The 25,488-nt window shown below is 35.9% G+C and overlaps 1 protein-coding gene across 5 annotated transcripts in view; it reads right to left on the bottom strand.

The window, feature by feature from the left end:
- MFSD14B (major facilitator superfamily domain containing 14B) overlaps nucleotides 1–25,488 on the bottom strand; it is a 166,647-nt gene that overhangs the window by 14,404 nt on the left and 126,755 nt on the right. For 4 of the 5 annotated variants that reach the window (XM_082469758.1, XM_082469755.1, XM_082469757.1 and 1 more), the window contains 3 exons: nucleotides 17,524–17,586; nucleotides 4,774–4,901; nucleotides 2,908–3,022 (listed from right to left, as the gene is read on the bottom strand). In XM_082469758.1, coding sequence (XP_082325884.1) covers nucleotides 2,908–3,022; nucleotides 4,774–4,901; nucleotides 17,524–17,586 — 306 coding nt within the window. The remainder of the gene's footprint in view (nucleotides 1–2,907; nucleotides 3,023–4,773; nucleotides 4,902–17,523; nucleotides 17,587–25,488) is intronic. The other variant, XM_082469756.1, reaches the window with a different exon arrangement.

A 25,488-nucleotide genomic window follows, 5' to 3' on the forward strand; every position in this document is an offset into this window, starting at 1 on the left:
CTAATCTTCCTCCCTCCATTCCCTTAGTGGTACACTGAAGCAGGTATAATACTTAAAGATCAGTTTAATTTCTTCAAGTATGCAAAAAGTAAAACATAATTATTATATACATGTAGTAATAGTGAGAAACAATAGGAATTTAGTGGGAAAAAATCTGTTATTAAAATATTTAATAATGAATACTCTGGGAGCCAATTTAATCATGTGAAATATGGAAATGAAAGTAAAAAGGTTAGTCACCAAATTTCAAATATCAGAAGGGGACAGGGAGCAGCAGTGGTTTCCTAATTGTTTTATTTGATTAGTTACATTACTCTGCCACAGTTGGTGCTCAATAAATACTTGTTGAATGAGTTTCTGAGAATCTACGGCCCCATGAAATTCTGTGTAAAACGTTGCATCTTTCTTAAAACTTAAAGCAGCCTACTTGCTTAGTTTGTGTATTTATCTAAAATCCCTCTTTGATTTAACACTCAATATGACACTGGTGAATAAATCTAAAGGATGACTTCACCACAGCAGTCTCTCAATGAGCATTAACTTAAATTCATTATTGCAGCCATTGAAAGAATTACCACTTTTCTTTGTTTACTGGAGGAGTTTCAGTAAGGAAGATAAACATATATATTCTTTAACAGACCTCAAAATGCTTCTTAGAATTTCAGCTAGACTTGATTGACAATCCTGTAATTAATTGGCAATAAATCCTCCTATATCCGTAAGGTAGCCTGCAAGCTTTTTTTCTTTTAATTTTTTCAGGTTTGTCATCTCAACATCTGACATGTAAAGGTAAATGTAAAGGTTAGCCACTGACCAAATCCTGAGTCCTGTGACCAAGTCCAGGAAGCCTTACATGCTGGTTGAGGGCACACTTCAGTAGGGCGCTCCTCTCACTAACTTCTCTCAACATACCTACGAACAGGCATTATTATAACTGCCATTTTACAGATGAAGAACTGAGCTAGAGACAGGGGAACTAAGTCATGGTCACTTTGGTTCCGGAACTCTCTCTCTGAAATCTTTCCTTAAGTACCACTGCTTAGCACAACAGCTTCATGAGGGGTTTTTCTGGTGGAAGCAGGGAACAAAAATCGAATGAAATTGAAGGGAAATGAGTATTTTCTGTGATGTTGAGAAAAGCTGCACAAGTGTTGATAAATGAGGTTTCTGGCACCCCTCAAATCTGCTGACCGACCCTGAGAGCCCACCTTGAACACCCTGCCTTCTTTGAAGCCTTCCTATCTGCTTCTCCCTCTGTCCTCCGCAGCACTCTGGAGATGCCCCTGTTTTAGGACATGACATGAGAAACATTCAGGGGAGGAGGGAAGAAGGAAAGGAGAGAGCAAGTAATAGCTACAGGGTAAGTGGGGTCGAAGGAGAAGTTTTTAAACTACTGATGTCTAAAGTCAACAAAGTAAAAATTGCTGTTGTGTTCTGTGGAACAGCAGTAACTGACTTATATGTCCATCATTGATCCATACAATTATTCACTCAGTCAACACTGAATGACTACTTACTGTCTTCCAGGAAGTGGGATTTAAAAGCAAAAGTAAGACTCAGGAGAGAAGTATCCTGAGTTTCCGGCATTCAATCCCCCTCCAAACATTCAACAACCCAGCCAGATCATCTTTCTTCTTCCATCTTCTTACTATAAACATTTCAAACACAGGAAAGTTGAGAGAAGAGCACAATGCACGCTGAAGGGGAGCAGAATAAGCCACCCCAAAATGTGCCACTTTGGCATGTGGATTGTTTTTAGCTGAAGGCAATTAAGACCCAGGAAACTCAGGAAAAGCTTTTTACCTTTCTCTTAACAGCCTAAAAGAATTTAGACAGGAGGCCTATGCCAGGAAGAGAGCAAATAGTAAAGATAACTTTTTATATCAGACTTATCTGCATGGAATGGCAAACATTTGTTTACCAGATATGTGCTCTCCTCATCTTCCTGTGAATTGTCTTCCTTCCCTTTGAAGCCCCAGATCCCTACCCTCTTTCTCCTTAGCTCAGGATGGTATATAAGCCTCAATTGCCTGACTTCCCTTGAGTATCTCGCATCTTTGTGGGACTCCCATACATATGAAATTAAATTTGTTTTTCTCCTGTTAATCTGTCTTATGTCAATTTAATTATTATGCTGGCCAAAGAACCTAAAAGGGAAGAAGGGAAAATTTTTCCTGTCCACACCCAATTACCCCAAGAGGTTCACACATTGAACACATACCCACAAATGCTTGCCTGTCATCTTTTCCCCTTGAACCACTTAAGTAATTTTCAAAGTTGTGACACTCTGACCTAAATGGCTTCAGCCTGCCATCTTCTTTAGGTCTTTCTTCTCCTACATAACCACAGTGCCATTATCTTGCCTAAGAAAATTAGAAATGATTGTCAATTACCCAAAAAAGGTCTCCTATAACTTTTGTTATACACTCAGCAATTATTTGCTGAATGAATGTAGTCCTTTTTCTGTAGTACCATGTCCCAAATAAGTGCCTGAGTCACACAACTAGCAATAGAGTAACAATGGATTAACATGGCTGAGGTTTTATCACCTCTCCAATTCTAATTAGGTACACAGAGACCTATGATCGTAGCACCTGTTTACTGTTTATGGTTCCTCAAGAGATTAGCTAACAAGAAACAAATCAAACCAACTTTAAAAAAACTTTGCAACTGACAACTCAACACATCCTGCCAATCTTCCAACACTAAAACCAGAAAACAAATTACTAGCAATTTCTATCTTGCTATTTTTAACTTCTCATAAGTCTCCTTTTTTATTTCAATTGCTTTGGATTTTCTTTTACATAAGTCAATATTTAACACTATTTTAATAAAATCTCACTTTCCAGTGAATTTTTAGTAGAATGTTCATTATTTCTCTGATTAAAAAACAATCTATTATCTTACCCATCCATAAGCAGTACTTCGCTCATGCTCCTGAGTAACATCAGCTACATAGGCAAATATCACAGAGAACGTGACTGAGAAGACTCCAGACATGGAAATCATTGCAAAATACCACCTATAAAAAGATTATTTTAAACACCCATGAGAGAGGTAGTGTATACACACTTTTATAACCAAAGCCAAAGATATCATGTAAAGACTATAAGCCAAAAAATAAATTTAAAAAAATACATGTATATTTAAAGATATAGAGGACAACTAATAAAATTATAATCAAGATGGAGAGGAAGGAGAAACATACTAATTTTGCCATTGTTCAAGGGGTTTTAGTAAATGCAGTTTAAAAACACGAAAGAGTAAGGGTATGCAGTAAAGTTATACTTTTAAAGGTAGCCAGAACAGAAATTAAAACTTTCTAAACTTCCTAGTTTTAGCTAAGAAAAATACATATACACAAAAGCAGGAAGCATGTTAAAAATTAATTTAATTAAGACAAAAAATTTCTATCATATGCATAGATGCTTAAAAAATCTAGTTAAAATATTAGCAAACAGAATCTCACAGAACAAAAAGTAGGGTTTAATCCTAGGATGTAAGGATGTTTCAATATTAGAAATCTATTAATATGATTCATCATGCTGGTAGATCTAAGGAGAAAATTCAAATGATCTCCACTGATGCAAAAGGCATCAAATAAAATTTGACATTCAACCTTGATTTTAAAAAAGAAAATCTCTAAATAAAATAGGAACAAGTATTTTTCAACCCAAAAGGTAGCTTAATACTCAATGATGAAACATTATATTTCCTTCATATATATGAGATAGATAGGTCCATAATCATTACTTTTATTTAACATTATTCATTAGTCTACACAAGTAGCAGAAGCAGCAGCATGAAAACTGGAAGAGAAGAGGTAAAATCATTTAAAGATCTGAAGAAAAAAATTTTAAGGTATTGAGAGGACATTAAAAAAAACCCTAATTCATCAGAAAAGCATGACTTGTTCTTGGACAGAAAGACTCAATACCAAAAAGTATTTTATAAAAATTCATCTGGTAGGAAATAAAATGATTCATTATAGATAGCCAACACATTTGGAATATGACAAATGTTGACATAAAATTCCTATCAGATAATCAAATGAGAGTATTTTCACATGAGCACCCCCCTCCGAAACTATTAATCGCATTTTTAAAAAATCCCCGAGAAACTGACACACAAAAACCCTCCATTCTAAAGTATGTTCTTCACATAGGAATAGCATCTCAGCAACAGGAATTTTGGCCAAAATACCATCCTCTGTACTCCAGAAAAACTAAGTTACTGCTCAGGTGCAAATTCCAACCCATTTTTATTAACTAAATAGCCTTGGTTACATGCTAACTATTCTCTCCTTATTTATCATGAAAAAATGAGATCAAATTAAAATTCACATTATGATTTAGAATAGGCTATTGGTCTTAATACAGTACACAAAAAAGTGACTCCTGCCTTTTGATATAAACTATGTTCATGTCAGTGCCCCAGAGCAATGAGCTGACAAAAACAACACATTTTCAAAGTCAAATGAGTCACAGTTGAGTGAGTACAGGGATTATCTGCCCCCTCCCAGGACCCAATCTTGTAACTTACCTCATGGCAACAATAGCTGCCCTTAGAGACATCTTTTCTTTCTATTTCTTCACCTAAGTGAAGAACTTAGGTGGGCATGATGGCAACTGCCTACTAGCTTTCAGTATTACCGAAGAGTTCAAATGAAAACACAGGTACAACTGCTTTGCAAAGGTTAAAAAGCACACTGCAGGTGTACTGTCCACAGGTGATCCAAAACAGACAGTCATGATGGAGGACCTAGCCACTCACCATGGACTGATCCTCATCAGTGGAATTGGAAAGCAGGTGAAGAAGACGGTGCCGAGGAGAAAGGGCTTCCTTCCCCACACGTCAGACAGCGCACCTATGAGTGGGGCACTCAGAAAAGAGAGCAGGCCCTGGAGAAGAAAGCAGAAGCAAAGGTCAGATTTATAATGTGATCCCACAACTACCTGTAATTCTTATTTTCTAAATGCATTTCTAAATGCTCCAATTCATTTTAGTGGCTCCAAAACAGAGTAATTTGAAACATTAAATACAACCTGTCATTAAAAAAAAAAAATCCTAACAAAATTTTTAAGCGTGCTGTTTGAGAGGGAAGAAAGGGATAAGAGTTTGTTTTCTGGGAGAAACTGGAAAAGAGAGGTGATGTAAAATATATACACCCACAGTTGGCCCATAACGTAAACACACACCAAGGGTATGGAAAGAAGCCAGACACTTAATTCATTTTAATAAATATGTATAGCATATCTATCATGTGCAAAGCTCTGAATTAACTGGTGAAATGAAGACACTCAAATGAATACACACCTTCTGCTCTCAAAGGGATGAACTAATAGGGATAGCAGGATAAGTATGCATATACTAAATGTCCATAAGAAAAGCAGATTTTCTTGTCATCAAACTTAAAGCTGTATTTGCCTGGTGAACTTAGGACAAAGATAATGCAAGTTGCATAAGATTTGAAAAAAGAGTTGAGGCTAAGGGGAAGCAAGAACACCACACATAAGCAAAGGAAGTAAAGAAACTCACATTTACCACTTCCTCACAATTTGCCAGTCACTCTGCTGGCTGGTCACTTCCATATCTATTTCCTTTTTGAAATCAGGGTCCTTTGAGGTGGCCACAGGGTTGCCTCTCAGACCCTGTTGGTGCTATCATCCTCCCTTTACATGCTCTGTCTGCACACTTGGCCACCACCACCTACATTATGAACAGTTTTGCAATCTCTCTTCTGAGCTCTGTGCCTACAGCCAAATGGACTTCCCTACTTTGACATTTAACATGCACACTGTTCCCTATAAACCTGACCAAACACCCACACTTCCCATCTTTGCTAAGAAGCTGTCCAAAGCTTTCCCATCATCCCTCCACTCCCCAAGGCGATTTTTCAGACCATTCTCTCGTAATGATTTCTCTTTATCCATCCCCTGCTGTGTGACACTCTTCAGCATTTCTTGCCTGGATTTAAATAAAACTGCTTTCTAACTGTCTCCTGCCCCTGGTCCTAGTTCCCTCCAATCTGTCCTCCACATACCCCCAAGAGCAACCATGATGAGCTGCAGACTTCCGTTCTCTGATCCTTTGTTTAAAACTCTCCACTGTGCAGAGTTGAAATTCTTTAGCAGGTATTTAATAGGTGAAATAATGAGTGTCTGAACTTTGCTTTTAAATACTACAAACAGAAACTAGGTGATAAGTACATGGGCGTTTATTATATTATTCTCTCCTTTTGTGTATTTGAATTTTCATAATACATTTAAAAAATTCCTCAGCATAGCATACAGATAGAATCCTCCAACATCTAGCACCTAACACACATCCTCTATGCTTTGTCTATATACAATACTTCTTAGTTTTCTGAACATATACAATACCGTGTTCCTTTCTGCCAACAGGCATTGCAAAGGCCCTTGTTGTGCCTGTATGCTTCCCACACTTGGACCTGGCAAACTACTAGTCATTCTTCTCAACTCCAAGCAAGGAGCACCTCTTCCTCTATCTATTTTCTTAGCTACTCAAACAGAATTAATCACACTGGTTTTTGAGGGGTGCAAAACAAACAACCCTCCCCACCCAACCTGGTACATATTGCTTCTATTATAACTGTAACACTCTATTACAATTACTTGTTATTTGTCTATCTTCTCTATTGGATTAGAAATTGACATTAAGGTCAGAGGAATGGTTTCTTTCCTTCTCTGTACCCTTGATGCCTATCACAGGGTCTGGTAATAAGGGCTTTCAAAGAGGTTTGGTAAACTGAATAGAAATTTTAAGAGCAAATCAACTCACAGTAGTTTCCAAGGTCACATGGCTGAGAAGAAAAAGAATAGGATTCTAATCCCTTATCAGCCACTAGTAAACCCAGAGCCAATGGGCCAGGGGACAGGTAAACTGATGTAAGGGGAGGTGAGAGAAGACTCAATGGAGGGCAGGCAAGTTGAGGAGAAAAGCATTTTGGCTCCTCTGAAATAAAATATTAATCCATACCCAGGCATCAAACCTTGTAATTTATAAGCCACAGTGGATTTCCAGGGCATTCGGTCTGTTCTTGCATCAAGACAGTTAAATGACCTCATTTAACTAAGAGCTAAATGACTGCAGAAGCAGGGCTTAAATTCACAACCTGCAACTATCAGTTTCATAAATTTTAGAAACGAAAATCTTTTACGTTGCTTTAAAATTCTCTAAAAATATCAAATGCCTGAGTTCTTGGGTAGTATAGAAAACTGGTCAAGAAAAATATGTAAAGAAATTTAAGAGGACAAGGTAGTAGAAGTAACAACCACCACAAAAACAGTAACAAAAACTCTAAACACAAAGAACCCTGGAAAACTTTTTGGACAGTTCTGATTTTAGATTTCATACAATGCTTTAAGATATGGAATGCATGCCATTAAAACAAAGGATATGAGAAGGCCAAGCACTGAAGTTTTATTTAAAATAATGTAGTTTTTACAGATAAAAGAGTGTTATCTAGATTCTGGATTTAAGTTGTAATTTAATCTATTCATTAAATAATTATTATTTAAATCAAATTCTCAGTGACAACAGATGTTGAAAATACCCTCTGGGAGAACCTATATTTTTATTAAGATGCTAAAATTCAATCTAATAAATACTTGCCTCTTTGGAAAACTTGTATTTCTTAAAAATCAAAGACTTTCTTCTGTCCCAGAGTTACATCTTCACTACCCAATCTAGCCCTAGATCCTATCAGGCCACATTATTACAACAGTAGATTGAGAAGGATATTTGTACCTTGATTAGGCAAGTACTTCATCAGTCCTAAAGATGCAGAGCACAATTTGCAAATGAGAACAAAATGTTTAAAAATTAAAACCAGACTGACATCAAGGCCCTAGCCTTTAACACAAATACAGCTGATTCTCATTATTCACAGATTTAAAGAACACGGAACCATTGTTGCTAGAGGAAACACAAGGTTGGGTTCCTGCAAGCCTCTGGTCACATAGTTTCATTAACTGATCAATACATAACCTTGAATTAATGTGTGTTTCTGTTTAAAGATGCCTTATTTAATATGTATATTGTTGATTTATTAACAATGAAGTTTCAGCTGACAGCACTATGACTCATGTCTGAATGAGGCTTATCTAACACGGTATTTTCTCCATAAGGTACATCAAGGCCCTCCTGCATTTAGAAATACTTGACAACACTTCGGCATTACACTTGGGGCCATTTTAAACAGAGAAATTATCAACAAAAGGAACAAAAATGCAAAATATATGGCATTACATGGACTGCAAAAAGGACATGTTTATAGTATGAGACCTGAAACAAGAAGAGAGAATGTCCCCTTGTTCAACCTCAGCTGGAAACTCGCAGTTGGGCAACTCAAATTCCCTCCTTATGCCATATATAAATGAACATGAAAGCACTGTATTGATTTGGGGGTTACAAATAAATTTAGCGAGTAGGCAGATCTGCAAATATGAAATCCTGGAAAAATGAGGACCAAATGTACTAAGCCATGCTATCGTGGCCCAACGAATACTGGATAAAACATGATGTGTAGGAGCCTAGGTGTGGATGGCAAAATTAACCAACAGTTAATACGTCACTTTTGTAAATTAGCTTCCCGGTCCAACTGGCATCATTAATTGGCCAGTAATTCTGACATGGCCTTTCAGGCTCTAATTTGACAAAACAGCAATTAAAGCTTTATTGTTCAATTAAATACAATTATCCAATAAACTTTTTAAAGCATACAAAGAATAGCAAATACAACTCATTTGAAGCAAAAGTACATGAATTTTATACTTTATATAGCCATCATAAAGGTTTTAAGTGTAAGTTTTCCTTAACATATGCAGCTGGCAAACATTTGACTAAAATAATTGGGTCAATACCCTTAAAAAGTTTTAAAACTAAAATTTTTTTTTTGTTTTCCTTCAAATATTTTAATTAACTTTGCAATTGAGTTTGAGGTAGCAATGGTACCAATGAAGAATAAAGTACAGTTATTTAACTACTTCTGAAAATTTTCATTTTTCCATGAAAAAGTTCGCATCTTATGACAACTTTTCAGTATCCTTTATAAGCCGCAAGGAACCTGCAACATATAGACATAGTTTACCCCAAAATCATATTCATTCACTTTGATTTTTCATACAGTATTTTACTAATAATGACTTTTATCTCTTTCACTTCTTAAAAGGACATCAAAGAGAAAATTTCACACTAATGGAACTGTGGTTTTTATTTACATAACTGACAAATGCAAATCCTTTCACATAAAAAAACAGTACTAAAACAGGGGTCACCTTTCAGACCTAGGACCCAGTAAGACCCTGTACAGAGTACAGAGCTTCCCTTCCCAGGGTGCATAACAATCAGTTTAACAGGGCAAATGAGAAACATGATACACAAAGTGACTTTAGTTCAACTGAAGTCCGGGAAAGGGAATTTGTGAAGCATGAAGAAGGTCTAAGAACAGCTGGTAATCCTGAGACTTCAAGGAAAGAACAATATGGGCAAGAGGGCTGGAGTGTTTTCTTTTGATCAGAGGAGAAAAGGGGATGGATGTAGGGAAGATTCACGGAAAGCAGAAACAAAAGCATATGAAAGTGCAATTAAATTTAATTAAAATATAAAGAAACAGACTGTCACAGGCTTTCCCTTAATCTTAGAAGTAGTAGGGCCATTACTTCAAATTGATTACAAGAAAGAATAACAGCTAGCATTCCTATATGCCAAACTGTTCTATGCCTTTCACACAAATGTCTTACCTTGTGAGATGGGTACTATTAGGGTAAGTAACTAGCCTAAGGCTCAGGTCTCATAAGCAGTAGAAGTGGGATTCAGCTCAGGTGTGAGGTGGCTCTAGGACCTGAGACTAACCCATAAGCCCATAATTCAAAGCAATTATTACACTTCTTTTTTACTGACATTTTAGTGTCTCTATCCTGAAGCATATAAAGTACTAGACTTATCTACTTGTGAATTCTCTTAAACATGTTTTAATAAATGGATAAATTAGCAGCCGGTTATAAAAAACTATTTAAAATTTATGAAGTCATCTCTCTCAAGTAGGTTGTTTTAACAATTTTCTTTACAGATAATTAAAAGGATAGTCTTTATCCAAGTTCCTGTCCAAATTAAGAAAGCAAGAATTACTGTGTGTGTGTATGTGTGTGTATGCAAAGCACTTCGGTACTTAGTAATCCTAAAGGGTAGCTATAAGAGGACTTTAAAGGTATCTTGTTTTTTATTTTTTATTTTTTTAATTCTTAGAAACATCAGCCAACAGTTTCTCTGTGTGCTTATGCTATGTGCTGCTTCATGATTTAATTCATTAAATAGCAGGATGAGACAGCTCAGCAGCAATTCCTAGGATTAGAGAAACTCTTGACATATTAAATGTCCCTGGATGAGTGTCCTGGTAGACGATCTACATGGCCATCTCCTTGATCAGACTGGACCATCAAGTCTAGACTAAGAAGCACTGCGTGTGAACTTCTGTGGCCAAGCCCTGGGATGGATTGCTGGGTCTTCTACTTTTTCGCCTTTCCCACCCCTTGCTGTGAATAGACAAGATTAAAGCTGCATGCTACAGAGGCATCTTCTTCATATCAATTGATCCAGGTGTAAATCAACCCTGGGCATCTGGCCCACTTAGTTTTAGTTTGGGACACTGATGAAGATATCTAGTTTTGTATTAAATATAAAACATGCTAAAGAAGGAAGCTTCAGGAAGTTTCAAGGTAGACATTGGGCAATTCGACCAGCTGGTCTTCATGAAAAGAAATGATTACAGTCACTCTATCTGCTCATGGTAACCAGCAGTAATACCTAGACTTCATCTACTAAGTCAAACCACAGCATCTCAGTCTGGTTATACTTCCAATGAAGTATAGCCAAAACTATAATACTTTAGTGGTTAATTTTATGTGTCAGTTTGGCTAGGCTATAGTACTGAGTTATTTAATCAAATACTAGTGTGGGTGTTGCTGTGACGGTATTCTGTAGATGTGGTCTAACATCTACAATCAGTTAGCTTTAAAGTAAAGGGTATTACCCTCAATAACATGGGAGTCTCGTTTAATCAGCTGAAGGCCTTAAGAGCAAAATCTGAGGTTTCCAGTAGAAGAAAGAATTCTGCCTCAGGACTGTAGCATTAACTCCTGCTTGAGTTTCCAGCCTGTCAACCTGCCCTACATATTTCAGACTTGCCAGCCCCACAGTCATGTGAGCCAATTCCTTAAAATAAACCTCTTTATATATATTCTATTGGTCTTATTTCTCTGGAGAACGCTAACACAACTTCTTATTGCTAGTCACATAACAATGTCTACCATATATTTCAATTCCATAAAAATAAAAAATGTTATTGAAAAATGTTTGGAGAGTAGGACTTTCAAAATCTGAGAAGAGGGATCAAGTGTGAGTTTTTCCCTTTATAATTGTTAAGATGAACAGGTACTTAAACTAATAATCATTAAAATGAGGGGATTATCATAAAATAAAGTACATCATTTAAAAATAAAGAACTGAACAATCCTCATTAGAAAAATAAACAATAAACAAAGAACTTGAAGGCACTTCATAAAAGTAGCCAGCAAATAATGTAAAAATCCCCAACCTCACTTGAAATCAAAGAAATACAAATAAAATTACATTGAGACATCATTTTCAAGCTTATCAGATTAGTGAAGATCTGAAAAGTAATACTTGTATTAGAGCATGGTGAAACAGATGCACACACTGTTGATGGACGTGTGAAATGGCACAATTGCTGTAGGAGATAATGTGGTACTATATAATCAAGATCTTTTAAAATGCCCAAACTTTTCTACTCACTAGTTATACCTTGACAACTCTATTTTTTTTAGGAAACAATAAAAACTGTAAAGATTTATTTTAAAAAATTTGTTACAGAATTATCTTCAGTAGTTTGAAATCAGAAACCACTTATACAGGGAAATGGATAAATAAATTATGGCATATTCATACAATAGAATAGTATACGTATAACCACTTCAAATACAGGCAGTTTTTGCTTTGCATGGTAGTACAGGACTGAAAAAAAATGTGCAAGCTGAAACCATGTAAAGTGATTTTAATCAATGGGAAAAACTGATTTATTCTACGACATTTAGAAATTTTTGTCAGAACACTGAAAACTCTTTTACTATCAGTTATACATGTTTAGTGAAATGAAAAAAATAGTAAAACTATCAATAGTATTTACTTAGTACACTGTAATGTAAAACATTAAGAATTAAAGTGTTTTATTTCTTTGTAAAAAACTTATCAAGAGTCATTTGAACAGTGCTTGTCTTCTTTGTAAGTCATATAATGTATGATGCACAGTATCTTCTTTGCTTTGGAAAATTGTCATATGCCTTTTTAAGTTTGGATCAGCTTCCAACATTTATCCTTTATGCTTTCAGTGTCATGCAATATCATCTCTGAGAGCTCTTTTATTTTATTTTATTTTTTTAAACATCTTTATTGGAGTATAATTGCTTTACAATAGTGTGTTAGTTTCTACTTTATAACAAAGTGAATCAGTCATACATATACATATGGCCCCATATCTCTTCCCTCGTGAGTCTCCCTCCCTCCCACCCTCCCTATCCCACCCCTCTAGGTGGTCACAAAGCACCGAGCTGATCTCCCTGTGCTATGCGGCTGCTTCCCACTAGCTAGCTATTTTACGTTTGGTAGTGTATATATGTCCAAGCTTTTTGCTGGCATCACTTCCTCTGGGACATCTTTATCCTTTTCATCACAACAATTTTCCTCATTTATGCTGATAAGTTTATCTTCACTAAGTTCCTTTGGCTACACATCTAGAGTCTCTCCAACTAGCTGGTTCTTCTATAATTCCTCTGAGGTTCTGTATGAATCCCACTTCCAGCATTATCACTATTTATTTCTTTACTGCATTCTCATCCTTGTTGGCCAATTCCTTCTTTCGATGATCCATTTTTGTAAACTGTCATGTGGGTTTATCACTGGATCAAGGAGGCAACACAATGGCATGTTTTGCTGTATGTGCATGAACTAAGATGCACAGTGACCGGTCACCAACACTTTGAAACGTCGTGACTGGTTATGATGTGCATCTGTTATTTATGTAGTGTTTTGTGGACTGAGGAGTTAGCAGCAGTTTGTATTTTATGCAGCTACTCACAGTTAATACACCATGGTAACAGAATTCTGAATTGTGCTGAATTGGGAGACTCATGTTATATAACTGAATGGTGGTAACTGAAATTTGTGCATATTGGAACATGTAAGAGGGGGCTGGATGTATTTTATGTAGTTTTAATGTTATGGGGAAATTACTATGATATAATTAGTGACCGCTGATACAAGAAAAAAAAGATACACAGTTAAAGTCTCTGAGTAAGCTGGATCTTGACTATATAAAAATGCATAGAAAAAGACTGGAAAGAAATGTTATTTCAACAGTATTTACTTAGTGCCTACCATGTGCCAAGAACTGTTCTAGGTGCTGGGGACAGCAGTGAGCAAAGTGGACAAAAATCCATGTCTTTAAGAAACTTCCAGTTTAAAAGAGGAGGGGTGATGAGAACACATAATAACAAGATAAAGATAAAGCAAAATATACAGCATGTCAGAGGTGAGATAATGCTTTGAAGAAAAAACAGAGAAGGGGGATTGGGAGTGATGAGAACTGGACACATTATTCAAGATGGTAGTCAGTGAAGGCTTCACTGAAAAATGACATCTGGGTGAAGAGCTGAGGGGTTCAGGAGTGAAGCTTGCCAAAATCTGGGAAAAGCAAGCAGAAAAAACAGTACCTGCAAAGCCCTCAGGCAAGCACTGGCTGAGGAAGCTGTGGCTGCAGCAAGGTCAGCAGGAAGTGGAGGAGAGAACAGGGATGATACCAAAGGAGAAAACGGGGTGTGGGTGGGGTTGGTTAAGATGAGTGCCACAAACTGGCTTATATTTTATCACAATCTCTACTGAAAGGGGACCAGGTACTGTTTTGATTATAGTTCTATTTTGAAGGTAGAATCACAGAACTTGCTGATGGATTGGGTTTGGGATATGGAAGAGAAAGAAGACTGATTCCAGGAATTTTGGCGTGAGCAAGAATGGCATGACCAGTAACTGATATGAGGAAGACTTGTGGGTTGGTCAGGCTGGAGGGGAAGACCAGGATCTTAGTTTTGGAGCTGTTAACTTTGAGATACTTATTAGGCAAGGAAATAGAGATGTCAGTTAGGCAACTGGATAGACAAGTCTGAAGTACCGGCCCAAGGTCTAGGAAGGTATTTATTTGAGAGTTGAAAGTGATAAGTCTGACCATACCACCAAGGGAGTAAGTGTAGAGATAAAAGAAATTGTTGTCCATGGCTTCAGCCACCCATCTGTCAGAAGTCTAGGAGATGAGGAACATATATTACTTGTCAGAAACAGGGTTAAGAAAGAAGTTAATTTAAAAACATAATTTAAAAAAAACTCAAGTTAACATATGACCCAGCATTTCTACTCCTAAGTATGTACCTAGGATGAAGTGAAAACATATGTCCACATGAAAACCTGTACACAAATGTTCACAGCAGCATTATTCACAATAATCAAAAACTAGAAACAACCCCAAATGTCTATCAACTGATAAATGGATAAACTGTGGTATATCCATACAGTAAAATATTATTTGGCCATAAAAAGAATGAAGTACTAATATGTGCTACAACACAGGTGAACCTTGAAAACATTATAAGTGAGGGAAGCCAGTCACAAAAGAACATATTGTATGACTCCATTTACATGAAATGTCCAGAACAGACAAATCTATAGAGACAGAAGGTAGATTTGTGCTTGCTTAACACTGAAGAGGTTAGGGGGAAATGAGAAATGACTACTAATCGGTACAGGATTTCTTTCAGGGGCAATGAAAATGTTCTAAAATTGACTGTGTGCTGATGGCTGCACAACTCTGTGAATATATTAAAAACCACTGAATGTACACTTTAAGTGGGTGACTTGCATGGTAGGTGAATTGTATCTCAATAAAGCTGCTGCAATAACCAAAACCAAAACCAAAACAAACAAACAAAAAACTCCAAAACTAAAACTGGAGAATTCACAAAACAGAACTGGTTACTCTTGCATCCTTTATTGATGCTCACCCTAAATTTAAACCTTCTCTTCCAAGCATTATGATAGTAAACTTACAAAGTAAAAGTTAACGGCAGAAAATCTACAAAGATAAACAAAATACATAAAGAAGAAAATTAAAAATCATCCATAAATCCACATACTTTCAAACTTCAGGTTTGAAATCATTTTTCCCCCTGCTTATTCACATTTATTTTGGTCAAAACAAACCTGAAACCATACTGTATAGTTGTATATCCTTTTTGTTTCACACATTACATGGTGTTCTTCAAAAACATGTTCTTTATATGTCTGTATTACATTATATGGCTATACCACAACATATTTATTCTTTTAATTTTAAGGCATTTAAAAAGTTTCTATGTTTATTATTACAAATAGCCCTTTACCCGAACCTCTGAATAACTCTATTTGATAAAAACAACTTTCTAGAAATGGAATTACTTTGTTAAAATATGTGAATATTTTTAACTCTTAAAATACTGCCTTCCAGAAGAGCTGTATTTATCCTGTCATCAACAGTGCACGGGGACCCAATTTATCACAAACTGAACTAGCTGTTGTCAGTTTAAAATTTTTTACCAATGTGTATGTAAAAATATTATCTCATTTAATTTGAGACTTACTGCTTATTAGTGATAAACTTATTTTCACACTGACATCTTTTGTAAACTGCCAGGTTACACCCTTCTTTGCCCTTCTGGGATATCAGTCATTTTCCTATGGTTTTACTTTGAGAGTGCTTTTATGTATTCCTCCTTCTATTACCAATAACATTTTGTCATTTGTATTTTCAGTTTGATGATGGTGGCTTTGACTTACCAAAGATTTCCTTCTAATAGTTTTTGCTTTTTATGTGCTCTTCTTTGCAACATTTACTGAGTATTTAGCACATGAATGAATGTACTATGCTAACAGCTTTACATCTACTAGCTCATTTAATCCTCATAATCACCCTACTAGAGATCTTTTATCTTTCTCATTACTTCATAATGAAGGGGAGATTAAATTATATGACTAAGGTAACAGTTAATAAGATGTAGACAGAGATTTAAAGTTAAAGCAATCCAAAGCCATATTCATTCCACTGTGCGCATATCCATATTAAGATATCTTAATAGAGCTGTGCTTTGCGGTAGGGTTCTCTTATTATATCCCCACCCCAGAAACAATAGCCAATTATTAAAGTATATAACTCCTTACTTAAGTTCAATAAATTGAAGTTCAATAGTCATTGAAGGTTAAGTAAGTTCTTGTCCACGCCCTTGAATCAATCCAAATACTTTTTGTTCTATGGTTTTTTAGAATAATATTGTGGATGTCTCTAAGTGAAAGTGTAATAAGCATGCCACCTGGCTTTAGGGTGCAGACCTAACTGGTTTTATTTTGCAGAACCAGACTAAAACACATTTTATTAGCTCCACAAGACAAAAGAAAAAGATCCATGTTAACTTCCACAAGAATCTACTGTAAGGATAAACTTATGTTGTATTTTTAATCAATGCCCTCTCTCATTTATTTAGTTTTTCCTTTTATCACGTAGTTAAAAACTGCTCACAAACTGGTGCTTAAATGAACACACACCAGATTCTTGATAATATTCCTCCGCCCAATGAGTATTAAAAACTTCTTGTTTACTTTGTTTAAATTGCCCTGGTTTACTTATATTATTATTGTCAGCATTCTCAAAATGCTTTTTGAAAATAGGGAAAGAATAAATAGTATTTATTACAATTAATGCTGCTCAAAGCTATGAATTCAGCAAATTACTAGAGTATTATTTTAAGTGTGCTGTTCAGCACAAAGTAAAATTATGTAGGTTGATATTATCTAAGTTGAAAAGGGAAAATTAGATGCTATACCCATATACATTACTACAAATTGGGACTGGAACATAACATAATATTTTAACCCCTTATTTATAAGCTTTTCTGACAAATATCACATTAAATTTAAACAATGAATTAAGGCTAATTAAGTCAAGTAGTTGACAGCTCAGAAAGTTATGGCTAGAACAGCAGCCTTGCCAAAAGACTATACATCCAACTAAATCTTGATTGCTCCTCTTCTTCAATCTCAAAGTCTATCTCAAAAGAAGATATTAATACTTGCCCATTTTATTTTCTTGATACAGCAATTAAAAGTTCACATAATTATACCCTTTGTATACTGCTCTGTACATGCTAATAAAAATAAAGTACTGTTCTTACCAGTGCCTTATGGATTTGGGTTACATTTTATTTTAACTTTGATAATCCAGCTAAAATTTTGATTTACAGAATTTACTAACGGTAACCATTTCCCTATGTTCCGTTTAAACTTCCAGAGTTAAACTACTAAGGGTTCCTGGCTTTGGTTCACTGTGAACCACACAGAAATTGTTCTTACCTTTACACCTTGAATGAGACCATTCATGAGGAATGTGTGTTGAGGAAATGTTTCATGTAGAACCTACAAAAAGCAAACAAACATCAAGACAAATTCAAAAGCAAATTAAAGGGAAAGATTTCTGCCTCTGTTAATGGCAGGCTAGGTAAACAAAATAAACCCTGGAATGAAAAAATTTTAAGTAACAATGACTTATGAAAAGGTAACAAGATAGTGAGGCAGAAATCTAAATAAAGCAATAACCTAAAAAGGTTATGCCCAACATTCAGTTGCTTTTGCTACAAAAGCATCTGTAGCAAAAATAAATTGTTAAATTGGCTACCCCCTCAACCACCTACAATTTTGAGTATGTACTACAAGCAGCTATACAAACTCAGGTATGAACCTGCAGCCCAGCTTCATGTCACCTAGGAAGTCCAGGAAACCTCAAGCCTTAAATTTGGATTACAGTGATCCAGACTGGTAGCACCTCCAGATGTCTAGAAGAAAAAAATCTAAAATCATTTCTGAAAAGGTCATCACCTAGGCTTCAAATCAACCGTATGTGTATTTTTCAAATATAACGACAAGCCCATAATCAAAGGTAATCAGATACAAAAGTAAATAAGACATCATGAACAGCAACAAGCAAACAAAACTACAAAACAGAAACAGACTCTCAAAGACCTCACATTTTGGGATTACTCAACAGACTTTAAAATTAGCATGTTTACTTTGTTGCAAGATATATAAAATAAGCTTGAAACTTTGTAGTAGATTAAAAGAACAAAAAGAAATTCTAGAAGAGAAAAAAATGCATTAACTTTAAATTAGAAACTCAATGGATATATTTAACAAGGTTAGACACAGCTTAAAGAGAGTAACTGAACTGAAAAGTAGGTCAAAAGAAGTCATCCAGAATGCAGCATAGAGAGACAAAAAGACAGAATATAAGAGAGAAAGTAAGAGACACAGAGGGTCCAATAAGAAAGTCTGACAGTTAAACTTGTCCAGTAATGAGAGAATGAGGCAGAGACAATATTTCAGGAACCAATGGCTGAGAATGTACTAGAACCAATGACAGACATCAATGCAGAGATTAAAGCAGCCTAACAACTTTTAAGCAGTATAAAAAGAAATCCACATTCACAATTAAAATTATAGAGAACCAAAGAAAAATTCCTATAAACAGCCAGAGAAATGCAGATTGCTTTCAAAAGAACAACAGTTAGATTGTTTCATAATTGTAACAACTGAACCCAGACACGGAGCATGCTATTCTATCATCAATATAATGAGAAAAACAAAACAAATGCCAACCTAAAATTCTATACCCAGTTAAAATGTCCTTTGAGGACAAAGGCAAATATAACATTTTTGACCTAGCAAAAAATAGGTTACTAACTTACAGTAATGAGTTTACTAACTTAAAGACCCCAAAATATAAAAAATATACTTCCAGGAGAAGGAAAATAATCCAGATGTAATTAAGGTTCAAGATGCAAAACAGAATAAAGAGCAAAGAAAATGGTAAATATAAATGAACAGGGATGCTGCAAAACAAAAATAATGGGTCTTATAGGTTTTATTTTCAATTATACAGAATTAAAATACTTAATAATATTAGCATAAATGAGGTAAATGACTATAAAGTGTTAAATTTATTTACCTAATTTATGCTAATATTATTATCCTAGATGAGAGTAAAGATATTAATATTAGGCATTGATAAGTTTGCATGTAATGCCATGGTAACCAAAAATGACAGGAATAGAGTAGAATACTTCTAATATAATAGGAGAAAAATTAGCCTAACTATTCAATGCAAAAGAAGGCAAAAAGGAATAAAATGACAACTGAGAACTGTGGTACACAGAACAAAATAATGAGGTAATTGAATTCACGTAGACGTAATACACCAGTTAAAAGGCAAAAAGTATACTACTCTAAAACCAAATTTTAGACAGAATCTGAACCACAGGATTTGGAACCACAGGATCTCTTATATATTGCTGGTAGAAATCTAAATTAGTATAATCACTTTGCAAAACAATTTAGCAAAATCTGGTTAAACTGAACTTTTGAATACCTATGATCCAGCAGTGTTTAACCACCAAAGAAAATCAAGCACGTGAACACCAGGACATGTACAAGAATGTTTATAGCAGCACTGTATAGACAATGGAACAACTGGAAACAAATGTTCACTACCAGGAGAACAGAAAAATAACTTGTGTTAAAAGTACATAATAGAAAAAAAAGCTTGGGGCTTCCCTGGTGGCGCAGTGGTTGGGAGTCTGCCTGCTAGTGCAGGGGACGCGGGTTCGGGCCCTGGTCTGGGAGGATCCCGCGTGCCGCGGAGCGGCTGGGCCCGTGAGCCACAGCTGCTGGGCCTGCGCGTCTGGAGCCTGTGCTCCGCAACAACGGGGGCCGCGGTGGTGGGAGGCCCGTGCGCTGCGATGGGGAGTGGCCCCCCGCTTGCCGCAACTGGAGAGAGCCCTTGCGCAGAGGCGAAGACCCAACACAGCCATAAATAAATAAATAAATTTAAAAAAAAAAAAAAAAAAAAAAAAAGCTTGAAGCCCCAGAAGACGACATGAACATTATACATGTTATATACCCTTTTTTAGAAGTTCAAAAATAGCCAGAATTAAATAACATAGATATATCTTTGTGTGTTTATATATATAATAATGTGAGCTAGAACTAGAAAATAATCAAGTAAATGAGAAATAAATAAATTCAGAATTGTGGTTGTCTTTGTCGGGGAGGCAGGGAAAGAGACAGGCAAAGAGGACACAGAAATAAATTGTTGTTGGGTTATGCATAGGTTCACAGGTGTTCCAAACATCCTTAAAAAATATGTTATAGAAATAAATTTTAAAAACAAACTAAGAAGGATAAAACATAAAATAAGGGGGGATGAATGTTTCATTCCATGAGTGAAACAATGAAATCTATGTATCATGAACAAAGAGTTATGATTAATCTAATTCTATGCACGTGAAGTCCTATGAATTATAAAAAAGGGGGGCAGGATAGAGCAACTGTATTCTAACTTTAGACAGTTTATCTCCACACGTTCTTCAAAAAATGAAATTAAAATGTATCCATAGAAATTACTTCCAATCTATCCCCTAACACATAATTTTTAAGGTTTAGAAAAAATTTGTCATCTAAGCTAGTGGCATTTGTACTCTACTTCCTATACTGAAAAAACAGAAAAGTAAATGAAGGACACCCAATATCTCAAGCAGAAAATCATCAAAGTTTTCAGAAAAATCTTCCCTAAATAACAAATTTCACAGAATACAGAGATACAGAAATTTTCTTTAAAGAAAAAGGAATACAAATCAATATTAGAACTGTTTAATAATTTGTCATATGCACCACCGAAATATGGTACAATAACAAAACACCAGAGTCAGTATATTTTAAAAAATGTTCCTCTGATCCTGGGTGTGCCAGTTATTTATCCACTGTCTTTTAGCCCCACTTTTTCCCTATTATACTCTGTCAGACCAAGGCTGAGAGCTTACAGATATTTTTCAACCTCCCCTTGCCCATGGATTTCCTCACAGTTTTTGCCAGTGGGAAACAATAGGGTTGGGGTAGTGCTGGTGAACACTGCACCAATAACCTCAGAGCTGTCTTCATTCTGTCAAAGGGGCAGCAATGCTTCTCTGCTGCCCCCAGCTTCGTCCTCACCTTCCAGACCTCTGACCTCCCCTAAAACAATTCTACACTCAACATGACCCAAACATACATTCACTTATGCAGGTGATGCAATCTAGGAATAAGAGATAACCTCTTTAATTTGGCAAGACCATATCCATGTATGAATGACAGAACTTGGATTTACTGAAATGCACATTAAAATAAAAGATCTAATGGAATTTCTGGCAGTATGAGAGACTGTTTCTGGGTAATAGAGCCATGATGCAGGAAGTTCCTCTAAAAATTTTCAATCTGCTTTTTAAAACTTTTCTACTTTTTCCTATTTAAAAAAAAAGACAAAGAAATAGTAAAGTTTTATTAAACAAGTAAGTAAAACAAAACAAGTCAATAAAGTTTTTTTTACAAAGCTAAGGACTAAACCTTCATAAAATAAAGCAGCTGAAAACAGCAACATTCCAAACCTATAATAAGTTAAAAAAAATTTAGAATAAAGTATATAAATAATTTTACTACAAAAGACAATAACTGTTACCATAATAAAGTAAACCTAATGATAAAAAGTATATTAAATATCTCAGATAAGATCAAAGCTTTCATTTTAAATATCTTTCTATACTAAAAACTTCAAGAAAGATATTACCTTTTTTCTTGAGAAGGAATACAGTAAACATAAAATACAATGGCATTTGCTTATCACTTAAAAAAAAATTTAGAAACTTCAGAGAACTGAATTGACTTCCAGTACAATGAAGCTAATAAACATCTGTGTGTGTATATATATATTACATTCAAACATACGCACACATACAGCTGTTCTTCTCCACTTCTACCTAAAGTATCACTGATATGACAGAAAAAATATGAAACTAATTTATAGAATTCACTATTTACTTGGAAGAATAGTGAAACACTTCTGGATGATACAGAGCAGATGGGAAAACGTTGACAATGAACCCTAAATGAGTTGAAGAAATAGTAACGTTAAGGTGAAAAAGGTCTTCGAAAATTTTCAGAATCCAAGGGAAAAAAAAAAAACCAGAACTGGAGGAGGAAGAACATCCGTAACTGAATAGGTGAGTAAAAGGTTACAAAATAAGCCCCTGGTACCTTGCTCTCAAAGCTGCTGACCTCTATATTTGTCCCCAAGATAGCAATCACAAGCATAGTTCTCTGAAGTGGGGCTTCTAAGTGGGATACTTGCAGAACTGAATGGGGGTGGGATTCAAAACTTATAGTTTCCCAGGTCATTTATGGCTGCCAAGAGTGCCATAAAGCCCTACAATGACTTGAGAAACTACTTCAGTACTATAGAGGAAATCCCAGAGCACCCAGACTTTCAGAGCTCCTACAAGCAGTGCTTGCATTCGGTACTACAGAACAGGGATTTCCACCTGGGCTGGAGAATGACACTCTAAGCTACCTGAGGTGTCTAGACCATGGGTGGCAAATTGGTAAACTGACATGCTTTCTGACTCATATTTTCCAAAGTGAGCTGGCTGTCATGTGTAGATTTCAGGAAATTTCACCAAACTCCATATGATTTTCTAGCATTTCATAGGAAGTCAGAAGATTTCAAAACATGGGGCCTGAACTGCCATGTCACTGACTGCCTAAGTAGATAGTGGCTGCTGCAGTAGAAAGAGCATGTATTCCACCGATAACACCAACCCATTCTTACCCCCACTTCTCACATTTACTACACTTGCATAGCCCCAGAAGACATTTGTTTTCACAATCCCTGACCTACCCCCTCATTTGTAAATATAAATATGCATAAAATTCAACAAAAGAAAAACCACTGGAAGGCACAAAAAAGAACATAGAAAGGAAAAGATAATCTACCTCACTGCCAAATAACCAAATCATGGTAGGAAACAGAAGAAAGCTTTAAAATAAGTATAAGCGTCCTCCAAAAGATTCAAGAGGATGCCACATGTATTAAAAACAATGTGTTACACAAGGACCAGCACCAAACAAAGCAAAGCAGAACAAAACAAGTAAGGAAAGTCTTCAAGAATTGATTAGAAGATAATATAGAAAGAGGAAGAAGAGCACCAGAATGGAAATATATCAGGGTAAATCTAACTGAATACTGACTGTATAAAATATAACAATGTATTATATTTTTTAAAAAATATATAATTTAGTTGCACAACATTAATGGAGGTAGAAGAGAAACACATCTCTCTCAACAGATGGCAGAACAGGTAGACAAAAACTTCAGTGAAGGCATCAGGGCTGTGCCTCTGAGGTGGGAGAGCCAACTTCAGGACACTGGTCCACAAGAGACCTCCCAGCTCCACGTAATACCAAACGGTGAAAATCTCTCAGAGATCTCCATCTCAACATCAAGACCCAGCTTCATTCAACGACCAGCAAGCTACAGTGCTGGTCACCCTATGCCAAACAACTAGCAAGACAGGAACACAGCCCCATCCATTAGCAGAGAGGCTGCCTAAAATCATGATAAGGCCACAGACACCCCAAAACACACCACCAGACGTGGATGTACCCACCAGAAAGACAAGATCCAACCTCATCCACCAGAACACAGGCACTAGTCCCCTCCACCAGGAAGCCTACACAACCCACTGAACGAACCTTAGACACTGGGGACAGATACCAAAAACAACGGAAACTACGAACCTGCAGCCTGTGAAAAGGAGACCCCAAACACAGTAAGATAAGCAAAATGAGAAGACAAAAAAACACACAGCAGGTGAAGGAGCAGGGTCAAAACACACCAGACCTAACAAATGAAGAGGAAATAGGCAGTCTACCTGAAAAAGAATTCAGAATAATGATAGTAAAGATGATCCAAAATCTTGGAAATAGAATAGACAAAATGCAAGAAACATTTAACAAGGACGTAGAAGAACTAAAGAGGAACCAAGCAACGATGAAAAACACAATAAATGAAATTAAAAATACTCTAGACGGGATCAATAGCAGAATAACTGAGGCAGAAGAACGGATAAGTGACCTGGAAGATAAAATAGTGGAAATAACTACTGCAGAGCAGAATAAAGAAAAAAGAATGAGAAGAACTGAGGACAGTCTCAGAGACCTCTGGGACAACATTAAATGCACCAACATTTGAATTATAGGGGTCTCAGAAGAAGAAGAGAAAAAGAAAGGGACTGAGAAAATATTTAAAGAGATTATAGTTGAAAACTTCCCTAATATGGGAAAGGAAATAGTTAATCAAGTCCTGGAAGCACAGAGTCCCATACAGGATAAATCCAAGGAGAAACACGCCAAGACACATATTAATCAAACTGTCAAAAATTAAATATAAAGAAAACATATTAAAAGCAGCAAGGGAAAAACAACAAATAACACACAATGGAATCCCCATAAGGTTAACAGCTGATCTTTCAGCAGAAACTCTGCAAGCCAGAAGGGAGTGGCAGGATATACTTAAAGTGATGAAGGAGAAAAACCTACAACCAAAGTTACTCTAACCAGCAAGGATCTCATTCAGATATGATGGAGAAATTAAAACCTTTACAGACAAGCAAAAGCTGAGAGAGTTCAGCACCACAAAACCAGCTTTAAAACAAATGCTAAAGGAACTTCTCTAGGCAAGAAACACAAGAGAAGGAAAACACCTACAATAACAAACCCAAAACATTTAAGAAAATGGGAATAGGAACATACATATCGATAATTACCTTAAATGTAAATGGATTAAATGCTCCCACCAAAAGACACAGACTGGCTGAATGGATACAAAAACAAGACCCATATATTTGCTGTCTACAAGAGACCCACTTCAGACCTAGAGACACATGCAGACTGAAAGTGAGGGGATGGAAAAAGATATTCCATGCAAATGGAAATCAAAAGAAAGCTGGAGTAGCAATTCTCATATCAGACAAAATAGACTTTAAAATAAAGACTATTACAAGAGACAAAGAAGGACACTACATAATGATTAAGGGATCGATCCAAGAGGAAGGTATAACAATTGTAAATATTTATGCACCCAACATAGGAGCACCTCAATACATAAGGCAAATACTAAAAGCTATAAAAGGGGAAATTGCCAGAAACACAATCATAGGAGGGGACTTTAACACCCCACTTTCACCAATGGACAGATCATCCAAAATGAAAATAAATAAGGAAACACAAGCTTTAAATGATACATTAAACAAGATGGACTTAATTGATATTTATAGGACCTTCCACCCAAAAACAACAGAATACACATTTTTCTCAAGTGCCCATGGAACATTCTCCAGGATAGATCATATCTTGGGTCACGAATCAAGCCTTGGTAAATTTAAGAAAATTGAAATCGTA

Source organism: Balaenoptera physalus (assembly GCF_965194825.1).
Source record: "Balaenoptera physalus genome assembly, chromosome: 7".
Taxonomy (NCBI): Eukaryota; Metazoa; Chordata; class Mammalia; order Artiodactyla; family Balaenopteridae; genus Balaenoptera; species Balaenoptera physalus.